The 17787-nt window shown below is 36.3% G+C and overlaps 1 protein-coding gene across 1 annotated transcript in view; it reads right to left on the bottom strand.

Annotated features, from left to right (window-relative positions):
- Positions 1 to 17787, bottom strand: part of srbd1 (S1 RNA binding domain 1) — a 65977-nt gene that overhangs the window by 29457 nt on the left and 18733 nt on the right. Inside the window, exons 15-16 of the mRNA XM_065296974.1 lie at positions 12508 to 12599; positions 6518 to 6600 (exon numbers count right to left, since the gene is read on the bottom strand). Of these exons, the coding sequence (XP_065153046.1) occupies positions 6518 to 6600; positions 12508 to 12599 (175 nt within the window). The remainder of the gene's footprint in view (positions 1 to 6517; positions 6601 to 12507; positions 12600 to 17787) is intronic.

The following is a 17787-nucleotide window of genomic DNA, read 5'->3' as shown; positions in this document are numbered from 1 at the left end:
TTGGCAGGCAGTCGGCTGCACAGAACGCCTGGAGCTCGGATGAAGCGAAAATTCTCACAGTCCATGAGCGTACTGATAGAGAAAGACACCAAAAAAGTATGGCCTCCGGGCACTCTGGGGCTCTGCTGATGGAATGCACACTCATTAGAAGGCCATCAATTTTTACAGCCACCCCCAGATCTAGTTTTAAGGCGTTTCCAGAAAGATATATGCGTGGATACATTAATTTATGAGGCGAGACGCCACTGCTGTGATATTAGCACTCGCATACTGGGAGGAAGACAGAAATGAATGGCATATGATGGGACAAGAGAACATTCGATGATCCATATCAACTGTCGGGCTGCAAGCTACGGCTGGGTCAAGAGAGAGGAAATTAGGGCTTCAAAAGACAGATCAGTCACTGTGAACAAATTGAACAAAGCTGAACAAGAAAGTAATAACAGGCAGAAATCGTTGTGGTCGACATGTGTGACTATATGAAAAATCAGCCAAGACAATGTGAACCATCAAGCCTTCCAGTAGGCGCTTTTGAAAAAGGCTTCAGCTTTCACCCATAACATCTTTCCAAGCTCTTGTCAATCCTAGTGGATATATCTAAAACTGCATAACCATTTCAATTAGTGAGTGTTAAACCAAGCTACATCTGGTAGAGCAGAAGCTTAGAATCAAACTTATGTCTTGGAGAAGCCCTCCACTCTTGAATAACAAAGACCATGTTCGCCTAAAGCTCATATAAAGCTCTCCATCTGTCTTCAAACACACGCTGTGCCACCCTCTGGTTCTCGCTCACAGTAGGAAGAGCGACTGGCAGCTGAGCTCTGACATGGCGGTAACCTCGAAGACAAAACAACCAAAACTCAATTAAAGCATTGAGGAACAGGCGAAGAAATTTGATGTGAGTTCACACAGCTTTTTAAACCTGTTTAAGTGTGAACAGACACACACCCAGAACCTCCTTCTGCTCCAAATTCAGAGGTAAGGCCAGATGATAGGCCAAAGTGGCAACGTTGCCTCACCTTCACCAAGCAGAGCCAAAGCGAGGTCTCCGACCCAAGTCAAGCACACACAAAAACATACGCTCCGTCCCAAATACACACTCGCACAAACCGCCGAGATTAAATTCAGGTGCAAGGTCCTGTTTGGCTTGGACAGGCCCCAGCGCTAGAACAAAGTGTGTCTGTCCACACTCAGCCCAGTTAACAGCTATTTTTTATGAAAAGCTGCCACTCTGAGATGTCAATCAGTTCTTCTCTCCTCTCCCCACCCTCATGACCCAGTGTACATCTAACCAGCTGCAGGCTCTGAAAACACACTTCCCAGAGAGAGTTGAAAACACAAAGATGTTTGATGGGGAGATCCCTTTACATACCTCCCAAACCTCTGCCTCATGAGAAACCAGAGCCTCGCGTTTTTCAGAAAAACAAGAACGCTCCAAACGAGGCATTTGAAAACTGCCGAAGACATCCTGACAGAGGTCTAAGAAACGGCAATGACTGACACTGCTGAACCTATTTTACCTATGAGAAAATACAGCGGCCTGTCACTCTATAAGTGCAGCTTAAGTCATGCATGAATGTTTTGATAGTTTTATTGTATAAATATGTTATGCTTCATGATACACAATAACCAGAAACAACAACAAATGAACTAAATATAAATATAATGGTAACAATTTACTGTAAGGTTATTAAACATGAGTAAATGCATTAACTAACAGGAACAAACAAAGAACAATATAGTTTTTCAGCATTTATTATTTCTTGTTAATGTTAGTTAATGTCCAAACAGTTATTCATGTTAGTTCATGGTGCATTAACTAATGTTAATAGTTTAAAGGTTCGATTTTAATAATATATTAGTAAATGCTAAAATTAACATGAACCAAGATTGACAAATGTTGTACTGTTCATTGATAGTTCATTGGTAGCTAATGCATGAACTAATTGTTAAAGGGAAACGTTTTTAAATATTTTACTATGTTTTTTCCTCAACTTAAATTGATCTTTTTTCAATGCATGCACTTTTAATCTTTGTACAGCGCCTCGTAATTGTGTTAGCATTTAGCCTAGCCTCATTCATTCCTACGGCTCCAAACAGGGATGAATTTAGAAGCCACCAAACACTTCCATGTTTTCCCTATTTAAAGACTGTTACATGAGTAGTTACACAAGTAAGTATGGTGGCACAAAATAAAACTTTTGTTTGGAGCCATAGGAATGAAGGGGCTAGGCTAAATGCTAACACATTCACAGTACAAAGATGTACAAAGATTAAAAATGCACGCATTGAAAAAAGATAGGTATGTATTAATTTATCTAAGTTGAGGTAAAAACATAGTAAAATATTGAAAAACTGTGTTTTCATTACATAAAACCAACCTTATTGTAACATGTTACCAAAATAATATACATAGCATGGGCACACATTCTGACCAGTGCATCTCTGTGGGGATACCTTTCCTTTGTGACTCCGAGACGAGATCATTTTTTTATTTTTATGCACTTCCAACAAATTTCTGAATGACCATTAAAGGTCACATTCTTTTTGATCCCATTTTTTAAACCCTAGTAAGTGTGTAATGTTGCTATAATAGTATTATTAATACCTGTAAAATGATAAAGCTCAAGGTTCACTGCCAGGCGATATATTTTCTTTATCAGAATTCCCCTTTTAAAGCCTACAGCGAACAACCGGTTTGGACTACAGCCCTCTACTTCCTGCTTTAATGACGTCAGTAGAACAGTTTATTTGACTAACCTCCACCCACTACATCAGTCACCAGCTAAGCTAACGGCAAGCTAAGCTATCGGCAAGCTAAACTGCTATCGAATCACAACACACTAAACAAGCTAGTGATAGACCGATATATCGGCCGGCCAATATATTGGGCCAGTATTTGCGAGTTTTATTTGTATCAGCATTGGCCGATATGTGGCTGCCATGTTCGTCGATTTTTTTCCGGCATTATTTACAGACAGAGTGCTGGAAGCCGCAAGCAATTGCAGGTCATGTGACTAAAAACAACCAACCTTTCCATGACAACACCCTCACCCTGTTTTTACATTTAAATATAGTTTTTTTTATTTAAAGTTCTATAAATGTTACTTTTTTTAAATTGAGACTTGTGACATTTGGCATCATCATTGTGTCATTTTTATGATGTAAATTGAGTGAGCAAAAGCAGTATCGGCTCCAAATATCGGCTTAAGAAAATCGGCAGCCTGTATTGGTCATCGGTTAAGGCTGATGAAACAAAAATCGGCATCGGCACTGAAAAATCCATATCGGTCAATCTCTAAAACAAGCTACACAATCAGAACTCTATACGTATTTCTGAAGGAGGGACTTCATAAAACAAGGAAGATATCAGCCGTTTTGAGGACAGTGAAAACAGCGGTATACAGATAAGCAAATTGTGTGGAAAAATACCATGTTTTTATAGATGTGAAACATGAACACATGTTATATTGTGCACTGTAACCACAATCAAAGCTTTAAAAACACAGAAAGAACGGGACCTTTAAATGAAAACCTCCTCACAAACTTTACACAAGAGAAACTAAATAACTTCAATTACTTTCCAGGTCTGGAAAACACCTTTGCATGAATTAAAACAACCTTTAAACTGAGACTCTGAGAGGTTCTGGCATCAAATCAGGTGATGCAGTTTCCTGGCAATGAGATGACATTTTAATGGCTTCTTCTGACGCTTGTCTCACCTAGACATTCCTCCATCTTTCCTATACCTCAGGTGAAGTTCAGGTTGGTGTCAGTAAACACCTGTCAGACAGGACATTAGAGTTTATCCCACAGTGCGCTAACAGGACCCACCCAGCAAAAACTCAGATATTGCTCTATTCATTGGTTTATTAAATATAAGCATCCATTAGGCAAGAGAGATAATGCTAATTATAGACTTTATCCATCTACAAGTGATTCTTTTTATTGGTTATACATAGAAAAATGAGTCACACAACATCATTCACAACTAGAGTATTAGTATGAATCAGAATATAAGTGAAGGTGTTCAGGAGCACATACGATTTTCCCACGCGAAAATGGGCTGCGCTATCAATCATCGTCAATCAGCTTCCTGTCAGTCATTGCTCACACCTTCACTGAGTCTCTTCCGCTTCACCCTGAGGGAACAGTCTCAGCAGGCCCATTAAAAAGAGAAAGCTGTCAGGAAACTACAGTGACATCACCACAACTTTAATTTTTATACTTGTCCTTAAAGGCACAGTCCATCCACAAAGTGTCATTATATATTATATATTTCCTTCATTTAACAAAGCCTTCCATTAAAAAGTTAGAAATTAGCATTGTCAGTCTCATTTTACTTTGTTTGAGAAAGAAATGTATCTTCATGTGGTCAATGGGAGAGAGTAAGTCCAGGTTTGGACTGCCAAAAGAACATTTTTTTTGTTTTTTTGTCTGAACTGCCCCTTTAAATAATATTTTCAATTCACAGACTTTTACTCAAATAATAAACAGAAGCAGTAAACAACTTCAAAGTAAGCACTAAACTTTAAAGAACTAAAATTAAATACATATTAAGTAACTAACAGAAATATCCCTTCAGGGAAACTGAAAAATGTGTTTAATAAAAACTGATTATTTAATAAAATAGATGCAGACTTATTAGCGGACTTAATACACACATGGGAAAGTGTATAAAGGAGAGTGACAGTTTTCTTAATATCCGGGTGTGCGTGTGCTGTTTTCTCTCGCAGCTGGGTAAAATGGTAAAATGTGCCCTCTGGGACCTTTAAGCAGTTGGGAAACCTGAACAACAGTCCTACTCTGCCTCAATGATTGACAGTTAACTATATAAATGTAAACTCTGGAGGTCCCACCCACCCACCCACAAGGGGCATGTCATGACAGTACAACCAACAACAGAGGGCAATGTGTAATCTAAAAAACTTGTACTGTACAGACAGCAATTCAACTTAAACAGTACATGTTTGTTTTTCAAAGTGGGGATAAGAATATTAAACTTATATTAAATGTTAAATTGACTTATGTAACAATTTAAGAACCCTTAAAATATGGGAGGACATGCTTGCATTTGCAATATCAAGGTAAACAGTCCAGTCTATTTGTAACACAAACAAATACACAAACATGTGAACCTCTCTCACGCACACACACACACACACATGCCTATCTTTGTTGCTGAGATTATGTAACAGGGTAAATAAACACAAAGTGCTGACAGACGTGCATGGGGACGCCGTGATGCACACAGGACAACTCTCACACTGTGCAAGGGCAACGAGAGGTGACCCTGATCCTCTGCTAACCTAAACCTGTGCACATATGCATATGTTCTCTGGGTCAAAAGTTTTCAGAGAGAAATATGTGATATATGATATTGATCCTTGACTTTTGCAAAGATGCAAGATGTTCTTTCCTCTCCTTATTTGGGAAATGGCTCCAAGGGTGCAACGGACTTGGTTTACAATTCCCTTGTACAGCTAATCAACCAGCTGAAGAGGTAATATGAGCAGCATATCAAGCTCAGAGCACACAAAAATCACACAAAGGACCATAAAAGTAAAGTGACCTCAGTCTGGAATCGTTTGCTTGCGGATGCTAATTAGTTTCATATTTTCTTATCTAATGCCATGATTTACAAGTGCATCTTAAAGGAATAGTTCACACAATAAAGGAAAATTCGGTCAGTTTCTTACGTTCATGTTGTTATGATCCTGTATAAATGTCTTTGTTCTGATAAACACAAAGTAAGATATTTTGAGGTTATGTTTGTAACCAAACCAAATCAGAGGCCCCATTCACTTCCAAATTAGGAAAAGAATACTATGGAAGTGAATGGGGCTCATGAACGGTTTGGTTACAAACATTCTTAAAATGTCTTCCTTTGTGTTTATCAGAACAAAGACATTTATACAGGTTTGTAACAACATGAGAGTGAGTAAACGATGACTGACTTTTCATTTTTGGGTAAACTATTCCTTTAAGTGTCCAAATAATGTTGTCATCAGTATGACGACAAGGTCAGTCGGGTAGGAGAAAGATAGCATGTAGCATAAGCTAGAGAAAAAAAGCGAAAGTTGAATAGTGAGAGGAAGAAGAAAAAATACAAACCAGGCACAGCCTCGAGTCAACATATGATGCTACTGGGAATTGCAGCTGAATTAATTTCATGAGAGAAATGAATTACTCATAACACAAGACTATAAAAGCAAACAGTCAGAGACAGGATTAGTTCACAGGTCCAGCTGACTTCTGTTTGAAACTGCTATTACTCAAATGTAAAAACCAAAGCTTGGCTAGAAAGTTGGGAAGAAGCCTACAATTTCAACATCCGAGTACATCAAGAGCATAGCCAAACATATCAAATACAGCAATGCGTGGCAGGACTTTTTACTATCAACAGTTTGTTTAATAAAGACAAAAAAAGTTGCACTATAAACACATAAACTAGCAAATCATATTTGTCATGGTTGTGACATAACTCTGAGAGATAAGAAGAGACCATGTGACTCACCTGATAGGTGCCAATACCAATGTGTTTGGGGTCGATCTTAATGAGCTCTGCTAAAGGGTCCTGAACACGCCTCCCAATGGACACTGAGAAAACGAAAGACGAGTACATCAACCATCAGGGAGGAAATTATCTCACCATGCACAGTTTACTCTCAAATATAATAATGCCTGTCTCAAGAGAAAAGCAATATTTACACTTTAATAAACCAACAGACTTAATTAAGAATAAATTAAGCCCACACAAATGGCTTTCATCATGATTATATAAATAAAATAGATTTGCATTTACTAAAGGGAATTCCTGTGATTGCAAGGCAACAAAGAACTGTGGTTTAGTAGCTTAGCTCTTAAGCTTGGGTTCTGTGTAACAAGCAACAAGGACTGTAGCAAAAAGTTTGTGAGACATCATATGGTGAAATATCTGCTAGCCGCCTACACTTATTTATATACAATAATAAGAAAATAAAGAAATATTTATAAAAAAAATTAATTATTTAATAAAATTATTTAAATAAAATTTGCTGATCTGTCAAAAAATGAGAATGATATTAACCAAATGTCTATCAAATACTTTCACTTCAAATCTGCTTAATCCCAGGGAGTAAGATCATTCAGAAATACCAGTTTGTTGGCAGAACCCATTAAAGGCGGGGTAAACAATTTTTAGTAAAACACTTTGGAAAGGGAGTCGGGCCGAGTACCAAAACGCACTTGTAGCCAATCAACAGTAAGGGGTGTGGCTACTAACCAACATTATTGCCTGGGTTGCATATGTGTGGGGTGGGTCTATCAAAAGAAGGTTCATATTCTGTTGGGGTAGGGGCGTGTTTGTTTGGGTGATTTAAATGTCAACATTGGCTTTAGAGATCGTGCACCCCACCTTTAAGAGCCTGATAAAAAATGCTAATTTATAAGAAAATATGTCACTTAGAGGGTTACTACTTTTTTGATATAGTCTACTTAAAAGCTTTTGTTTTACTTGTTGATTTTTTTTTTTTTTGCTGATATGTTTTATTATTGTTTCAAATGTTGACATACATAAAAGAAGCCAAGCTAATATAAAAAGTATGTAATAAAAAAAAAAAATTAAGGCTGTTAATACTTTCCCAGCCAGTGTTTTTTTTTAAGTTGCCAGCCAACAGCAGCATTTTTTATGATTTTCATAAAATTTTACGCCTTTCAGAAGATGTTTTTCTTTAAATATATATAAACTTACAATATATAAAAAAACGGACCTTCTGCTTTAAAAAAAAAAAATTGTTTCATCCTACCTTCATTAGTTCTCTTTTTATCACCTCTCAAATATGGGTAGGTTTCTTTAAAAATACTCAATTTTGAGCAAAAGGCTGAGATAATTGCATTTTTGTTAAGGACTGTTAGAGATCAGATTCAGAGCGATTATCAAAACATACACTGAGGTTGAACTGTTTGACCTGAGGGATTGCTTCCGGGTTGTTTAAGTTGGGTAATAACGGAATAACGATGGATAATAGCGGAAAAAGTGGCAGGGAAGCATTTTCTCAATGGCAGGGAAAGAGTTAATAAAATGTGCTTTAGCGGGCAAATCACAAACTCCGTGCAAGCAATCTGTTGGAGACCACTGCTTTAAATACTGTGAGATTTCACAAAGTGTGGTTTTGGGGGATGAACCACACATTAAATGTCCCTCTTTGAGTAACACTCAGGCTCGCCAAAATGTCTTTGGAGGGCAAGGATTAAGGGAGACGTTTGAGGTTGAAGGTATGATGCAGACTATTTCAGTGGCTAAGTAAGTTTTAATAAAACAAACTTTAGATCAAGCAAGCCCATGTTCAAAACACACAGACCTATAGAGCTCACCTAAAATTCACCACTGTTTTACCGAAGCTCAAAACAAAAACACTTCTGACAGTCTGAAACTTGAAAATGTTATTAGTCCAAGAGACCAGACAAAAATTATTACTTTAAAGGGATGACAGGATCATGTTAAAGCCTTAGCTACAAATAAATGTGACATCATTCTGTCTGAGAGAGAGAGAGAGAGAGAGAGAGAGAGAGAGAGAGAGAGAGAGAGAGAGAGAGAGAGAGAGAGAGAGAGAGAGAGAGAGAGAGAGAGAGAGAGAGAGAGAGAGAGAGACATACTGACAGACACATTCACTTTTGCAATACGAGTCCCGTATCCCCAGTAAATTTTGTAAGACAGGCAAAGGAATGAGCCAACAAAGAGAGGTCTGGTCAAATAAGAACTCAATTAAAGTAAATAAAAACTCAATTTAGAAAATGTTGAATCTAACATGTCCCTGGAAATATCATCTGTGAGCAGGCCAAAGACAATATTATAAAATGAAATGAACATAAGCAGTGTGGAGCACTTGTTCCATTAGCTTTATCTAGTCTTGTTGAAGGTCAGCAAATGAAAATCAGATTTTCAGCTTCATGTGGTCGGGTGTGTGAGTGTCAGAGGGTGAGGGGGGAGAGAGAGAAAGACACTCAGACAGAAAACAGCACCGAAAACTTGAGACAGATTGTGAGACAGTACGTGGTTTCAAGCTCCACATTACAGAGAGTGGAGAGAAGTGCTTTTGTGTGCGCTGTACAAGGCCTGAGCTGTAACTCCATCCCTGTCCAAATATTATTACAGGCAGCAATTTCCCACAGAGTTCAACGTGGAGACGCAGCGAGTGAGGCTTGGCGATCACGCTTCGACAGCCCACCTCAAAACCTCCTTCAACGGTCACTCACTTTAGCAAGAGCAGACACCTTGATCTTTCAGGTATTACAGAGAGACGACCACCTCCACAGACTACTCTCATTCAACATATGCACTCCTTTAGAGTAGGTCTTAAGGCCCAGATAATAAAAACAAAAATGTTCTTGATCGCTTGAAATGTTGTTCATTGTACTATAAAAACAAGAACTCAATACTTCTTTCCAGTTCAAAAAGACAATTTACACATCAACAAGCCACAGAGGAAGAAAACGTCTCTGATCATCTCAGTCTGACCTTAACAGCTCGAGTGGCAAGTTTCTCTGTGGTCAGCAAACACACAGCCTGCAGAAAACCAGCAAACTGATGCTCTGACTCATTGCACAAGGGGAAGGAACACTTATAAAAAATTTAAAAGGTGCAACAGGAAAAAATGACTTGTGAAACAGTCATGAAAATTATAACATTTCTACAGGTTGTGTAAAAATAAAAGTCACCATGAAATTGAAAACTTAAAACATTTAAATTAGGGATGCATAACGATTAATCGCGGTTAATCTATAGCAGAATAAAAGTTTAGATCATATATGTGTGTGAACTGTGTATAATAACTTTGTATAGATAAATGCACACACATGCATGTATATATTTAATAAATGTTTACAGGTGAATATACATTTGTATATTTATGTATAATTTATATTATATATAAATATAAATACTTAATAAATAAATTTTTTTTCTTCAAATTATACATGCATGTGTGCATATTTATATATACATAATTATTGTACACAGTTCACACACAGATATGATGTAAAGAAAAACTTTTATTCTGCTATAGATTAATCGCGATTAATCGTTATGCATCCCTAACTTAAATGGAATAATATTGTAATGTTTTTTATAAATGGCTTATCGGTGCTCTTTATTATTATTGTTTTTTATCTATGTGCTCATAAAATCTTAAAATAAACCGTAAAAACGTAAACCTCCTCGAAACATCCTCTCTTCACTTCCTGTCACAAGGAATGACACGAGGATTGGGTTATCGGAGACTTTATTTTTATGGCCCGTTTCACTCAGATATATGTACATATGGATACGGAAAAGAGGATCATCACTACTTCAGTTTAACAGTGACTTCAAATCTCAGGTTAAACCCATAAATAACAGATACTATATATTTATTAAATTAATCTTTTAACAGGGAGAACAGCAGTTATATAAGTCTTCATTGTCTATAGTAATGCTCCACCATGTCTTAACACTAGAGGTCGTTAATATTTGTGGTCACACACATTAACTCTTTCCCTGCCAGCGTTTATTTTTTTAAAGTTGCCAGCCAGCGCCAGCATTTTTTATTATTTTCACAGAAGTTTAATGTCTTCTAGAAAATCTTTTGGAAAAATATAAACATACAATACATCAAATGAGAACAGACCCTCTGCTTTCAAACCCCAAAAAACCTTTTCATTCTACCTTCATTAGTTCTCTTTTTAATCACGTCTCAATTTTGGGTAGGTTTCTCCAAAAATACCTAATTTTGAGAAAATGCTGAGATAATTGCATTCAGATTCAGAGCGATCCTCAAAACATACATGGAGTTCTTACTGTTTTACCTAAAGGGTTGCTTCCAGGTTTTATAAGTTGGGTAAGACGAGTTGGATAAAAGCGAAAATATGGATTGCCAGAAAAACTCGTCATTGGCAGGGAAGTGTTTTCTCTTAATTGACGAGTTAACTTGTCAATGACGGGGAAAGAGTTAAGAGGCCGATCACACAAAACCTTTATCTAGTTGCCCTTTAGAAAAAAAACATTGTGGTATGTTTTTTAAATTGCTAGCCAACCACCGAGGCAGCTGTCTTGTCACTAAAATATTGAAGCGTGCGCTGTCTTCTCCTGTTTAGTGTCAAATTAGCATAAAAGTTTAAAAAGAGTGTGCTTGCTCTGAACTTGATCGAGATTGAGAACTGGACAATCAAGCTGTCAACTGTAAACTTCTGTCACCACAACAGAAAGCCCACCTCTTCCCTCATTCGATTGGACAATGAAAAAAAACGCGAACGACGTCAGGCGCTTTTTCGCTCAGAGCACTCCTTTAAAAACACATGGCGCAGGAGGTGGCATACAAAAATGGCGCCTGCCACTGCCATAAGGTCTCCTTAGTAAAAACACTGTAATAAAATCAGATCAGAGGGTCCAGTTTTTTTCTTACACGATATCGCATAATTGTACTGTTTATTCAAATTGTACTAAATACATAATAAATAGATGTCTTTGTTATAAAAAAACACTTCTCATGTTTCTATACTTTGCTGTGTATTTAATACATTGTAATTTTATACTTGCAGCACTTTGGTCAGCATTTATGCTGTTTTAAAGGGCTATATAAATAAAAAACTTGACCTTAATATTTAAAATGCAGAGCCCTACACACATTTACACACAAGACAATCCAATTTCTTATGCCTTTCATAAACGTGGACTAATATAGCTTTCTTTTGCACTTGACCAGAGGAGAATTTATGATAAATCCCACACTGATTTACTGCTTTTATAGAGGAAGTCTGTTATAATTTCCACATCCTGTTTTTAAGAACAGTGGAGAGATTTCCAAACTTTTTACTATGCTTTATGTATAGCAGAGAGAGTTGTGTGGTCTAAACACATGAAAGCCCTAACTTTTTTTTTTATTGGTTTGATGTTTCGTAAGAGCCATGCTGCATTAACAAAATGCCTTTTATACCTTAAGGTCTACCAGGGCAACTGTCCATCACTGCACTCCGCTTGAAGTCAATGTATTGACCTTGAAAAATAGAGATATGGATGTAGAATACAGGATAACAATAGAGTCTGCTTTAGACTAGGGAGACAAAGTTGACTGAAATGGCATGTCTGGTCTGATTTAGCTGGAGCCAAGTTAGACTGACAGGTGAGGTTAATTTAGCTGTTCAGGGCCAGTACATTTGACTAGAGATTTGGGTCTTGGCGCTAGAGAACATTACAAACCTATCATTTAAAGGAACAGATTTTTACTCACTGTTAGTATCCTTTCCACTGAAGACATTGATGTTTCCATTTGTTAAAAAAATTAATAAAAAATTAATCTATATTGCAGCATCTTTACTCTGTTGGAATATTAAAAAAGTATGTACTTTATTGTTATATTTTGTGTAAATCTGGTGTAAAACAATGTTTGATTTCAGATTTATCCTATTGATCATAAACTCATATTTATATATTATTTTAAACGTATTGATCGGCCACTAGTTTTTGCATGAAAATAAGGAACATGCTATCACCTGCACTCCTTAAGTTGGGATCCAAGTCAGGCATCTCCTTTACAGCCTCAGGACTTACACTGTAGATGGACGCTCCTGCTTCATCTGTTATGCTGAAAATAATAATAAAGACAGACAGACTGAAGAAGGTTTCCAAGGGAATCAGCAAGATAAACTCAAGACACTAGATGATGTGGGACCTTCATAAGTTCACTCCCCAGTAAGTCTAGGAGCACAGACCAAAGAGCCCATTTAAATACATTTCCATAGAAAGCACACAGGACCCAAAGCTTGCACAGATGACATACGCTACAACACACAGATACTCAATATAGCTGTTTATTTTGGACATCGTCTAAGCTCAGACACATGGATGATAAAGTTTGGGTCTCTGGCTCTGGGTGTTTATTAAATGAAAGTCACAGGAATTGAATCATACAGCATGTTCCAAAACAAAAGAAGTTATGAGACGTGAGTGGTGTGAAGAGAAAAACAAGATTTGATAATAATGAAGATAACAAGTGTTAAAGTTATGGATCATTGACTGAAAAATCTCTTGTGCCTGTTATTCTGGTGAAGAACCATGGTGTCTTAAGATTATGTTATGGTCTTACAAAACAAGTACTAAATGAAACTCAAACATAGAAATTGATTAACAACGTGATAAATATTTGATATCTATATGCAGTTTTATATAATAAAGCATTGTCATGGTATATACCAGTGTTTTCAATGTTTTATGTACCTTCACAGTCACATCTGTCAGGCTTGGGAATCGACATTATTAACATCAGATAAAAAATGAATTCATTGTAACTCATATTAATAAACATAATATGAACAGTTTTAAGTGAAACTCGTCACTTTGATAAATGTAAGTAAAAAGACCTTCAGAGGACTTATGTGACAGAAGAACAGTGACAGATTCATATGAGAATAATTATATTTACTTATTGAATTATTAATGCATATTATATTTTTGAGCTGAGACATGTTTGGGGAGAAAAACAGAACAGTGTTGCGTCAAGGACTTGTCTTGGTTTCTTTTGGGCCTGCAGTTGACATTTTTACTGTTCTTCCCCCTGGCATCACCACCAAATAAAGCCTATAATATTTATTTTAAGCATTTTTATGTCAATGATTAATGCATTTTATCAATGTATTATCGCATTTTTTATATTTTATTAAATGTAATTAAATAACTTTTTTTGAAATATCAAAAAGCTATAGCAATAAGAAATCACATAAAGTAGGCTGTAATCTCACAACAGTTATAAAATCATTTTCAAGTCAAAACAATTCTGACTGATTTATAATGTTTAACCTATACTTATTGATCAATATTATTCTCACAATTTACAAAGAACATCTTCTTTGCCAAATACATTTAATGACACATGACAAGATATTCAAAGGTTTTGTTTACGTTTTTGGTAATCTAACAAGCAAATAAAAACATGGGGCAATACTGCCATCTAATGGTAAACAAGCATATATTTCTATATTATTTCTAACAAACTCAAATATAAACTTCATAATAGACCAGGCTGAAAATATATTCTTCTTTCATAGTAAATACTTAACAATTAACATTTAACCATAATTATATGATTAACAATTATTCATTATTATAATAATTTATAATATATACAAAAATAATATTTATAATTATGGTTAATCGTATAACTGTTTATGTATAGAGTTATTCTTAAACATCTATAATAATTTTCTTCCTTGTTTATCAGTTTCTTGAGTAAATCATCAACTCATTGGTTGTGCACTCAGTACATAAAATAAATGTTATGTGTGTAACATCTGCTAATGTTTTCATCTACATTAGTGCTTCTAGAAACATAAATAATGCAGCTGCCTGTCTGTCACATAGCCAAATAATTTAAGCACTTGTTTCTCCATTTACCTCTATGCAAGAAAGTTCAGTAAAAATAAAACACATTTCCTCTGAATAACATTACCTGGAAACAGTAAAATAAGAGGTGAATGATGATACTCTGTTCTTTTTACATGTCTCTAAGTAATGCTCATGCAGTTGGCAGAGAAAAACCTACATTTTTATTACTTTCCAAACTAGATATTTAAGGTAAGTTTAAAAACGATTCTCAGTTATTTACTTCTCTTCGCTACTGATTGCAGATTTCCATTTGAATTGACCTTTGATAATGTCCTCCCCACATTAAAGTATCCAATGAAAAAATAGGGCAGTTCATTACCGCAGCCTCTATTACATTCATTGCCTTTCTCTTGCTGCCCAAGGCTTCCTTGTTTAACTTTGCCAATTAGTGTCATCATCCCCATGACAGGATACAGAGACTTTATGACATGGACCTTCAGTTTGACTGGTGTCCTCGTTTCTACAGACCCCCTCTCCCAACCTCACTCCTCTCATGTCCCTTGTGACAGAACTAACAAGCCCTGGCATCTGACCGAGGGGTCAAGGTGAAGCAGGTTATTTAAAAGTTTTGTAACACAGAAACCCATGCAGACAAAATAAATTAATAAAACAGAGGTTCATACTTACGGAGAGATGAATATGATTTTATCATAATGCGCAGACATTAGTGCAATGCGTTACATTGTATCTAAGTAAAATTATATCAATTCAATTTGATTGACTGTTAGACATCAATTTAAGAGATGACCAAAGTCATTTAAATTTCTTTTTAAACAGCCGATCTGGTGCTGATGAGAGTGACAGGACAGGGGCTGTGCTGTGACATCCTGAGGGCAGCTGTGAGCAGACATCTTACTATATCAGCTGACACAACCAACAGGGCACAGACCACTTACAAGTGCACACAGAGACAAAACTGTGCACACATAAATCAGCCCAGTCTCCTGAAGATGCGTATAAATAGCACGAAGTGTAAAACTCGTGCAATACATGGCGTGCATATGATACGCCAGTCCTTCCCATTCACTTAAACGGTGCATCTTTTTTTGTTGTTTTATTTATTGGTTTCTCAAATTTTTTGCTATTTTTCACCATTTTCGCTTGGGTTTAGGGTTAGAACAACTTTTTGTTATATAAAAATGACATCCTAACCCAAACCCCAACTCTAACCCCAACTCCAAGTGACCATGGCTTAAATATGGACAAAAACATGGAGAAATCTGTATATTAAATAACCTCATTCAGCAAATTTAAAATCTAACCCTAAACCCAAGCGAAAATGGTTTAAAAAAAAGAAAAAAAATTGAGAATCCAATAAATAAAACGACAAAAAAAGATGCACCGTTTAAGTGAATGGGAAGGACTGGCGTATCACGCCAAAGTGGAATTTGGCGTATGTATTGCACGAGTTTTACACTTCGTGCTATTTATACGCATCTTCAGGAGACTGGATTGCATAAATATAATGCTTTATGATAAAACTTTAGGTATTATTTTTATTTAGTATTTTTATCATTTTGAAAAACGTGAAGCTGAAGTTTGAATAGATTTTAAACCAATGTTTAAAACTGACACATAATTTAATGTTGCTTAATTTTGTTTCGGTTATCACAAAACCAAGTCAATAATTTATGCAAAGTGTTTCTGCATACTTTTTACCAACTAAAAAAAAAAAAAAACAGAAAAACTGTAGTTAAATTGAAGTAAAGGGTTACATTACTACAGCTTAATGGAACTAGAACGATGTTCTTGGAAATAAACTCTGAAAATAAAAAAAGAACAGGTAATGTAAATTAAGAAAGATTTTACTTTATCTAGGGTACCTATCTGAACTATTTAGGAGGGCTGCAAGAGTTGCTGGATAAAAATACTAAACAACTCTTGACACAAATATGCATTACATCCACCAATCACTGCACTTCATTGAGGGCATGGCTAAACTTGATAAAGGACATTACGTACAGCAGCTACCGGCACACTGGCAGAGAAATGCACATTGTTTACCTCCAAATTTCCTGGATATTTCTGGAATTTACAAGAACAGTAGATATACTCCCCTTAGCTCTATATCTTCAGTCCATCTTAGGTTTTGTGTATCAAGTTACTGTAGTAATGATATCTCTTCACCCTGCCAATGGGTCTGATGAATGATTTTAATTAGCACATGTGTTTAGGGGGCTGTTAAACAGGCAAGTATCAAAGTATGTATCCATCTCTTGGTGTCACCCTGTGGTCCGAGTCTTTGAGAGGGGGAGATGGACCAGCCTGAAGGGTTATGACAAATATGGAGAATACCACAGTTACAGTTACGAGGGATACTGGGCTGTGACTTTGCCCAGGGGCTCTAATAAACACATGATAGTTCCCAAAGTGGGGGTGTATAAGTGGATGACTCTCAGACCTTAAGGGTCATCAAGGCATCTGCAGGCAGGGTTTTTCTTTGTGTCATTACATTGTTTGGTTTGTTCTTACATCTTTGTATCCTCTAGGCCAGTGCTTGGTAAAACTGCATACAAAGATTTCTCACAAAGCTTTCATATCAACTATTTAGAGTAAACTAAGGCCCAGTTTCACAGAGAAGGCTTAGATTAAGGCAGGATTAGGCCATAGTTGATAAATTATGACTTTTATGTTGCTTTGAATAAACATTATACTGTGAGTAATACATTTTGTAGGTGCAAAGGTGTACTTTTTGAAAGTGTACCACACCAGTGACAGCTAGGGGCCGTTTTCTGACTATTTGTTTTCTGACAGTATACTTATACTGAACAGAAACTGTACTAATGTACTAAAAAAGACATTATTTTAAAGAAAATATATTTTACTAGACATAAGGTTGATAATTAACAGTTCTTATGTTTTATATAAAATTAGCATTTTTATATTTTTTGACAATTTTCTGTGCTGTGAATGCTTCTGTAACCAAACTTTCTTGTGTGCATAAGCATGTTTGTTAAAAAAAGCTCATTCACTCATCACTTCATCAAATCTACACTGTGCTACATTTAATATAAAACATGTTGTCTCTTTTCATTTCTATAAAAAGAATAATCTTGGATAATTACTGGCAGCTGATCCAAGAGACTCTGGCCAAAGAAAATCACCAAACATCAGGCCAATGCCAAGTCTAAAAACTCTGACATTTTTTTGTCTACCAAAGGGCCAGAATGGCAGGTGTCAAAGGCTGTCAGTCTCAGGCTCTGTGCTAGAGGCTAACAAACGCCTAGTTCGTATAGAGGCGCAGTTAACACCACATTCAAGCTGCCACCGCCACACAAGTCTGAAAAGAGCAAAACTTCACAGTCACTCACATCAAACTAGTGGCAGATGTTCATCACCCCCTCAGCTTCCCTTCCTCCCTTAAACACCCATCTTCTCAAAGAACCAATGCA

Source organism: Paramisgurnus dabryanus, chromosome 20 (assembly GCF_030506205.2).
Source record: "Paramisgurnus dabryanus chromosome 20, PD_genome_1.1, whole genome shotgun sequence".
NCBI classification, from domain to species: domain Eukaryota; kingdom Metazoa; phylum Chordata; class Actinopteri; order Cypriniformes; family Cobitidae; genus Paramisgurnus; species Paramisgurnus dabryanus.
This window is presented reverse-complemented; position numbering and strand designations above follow the sequence as displayed.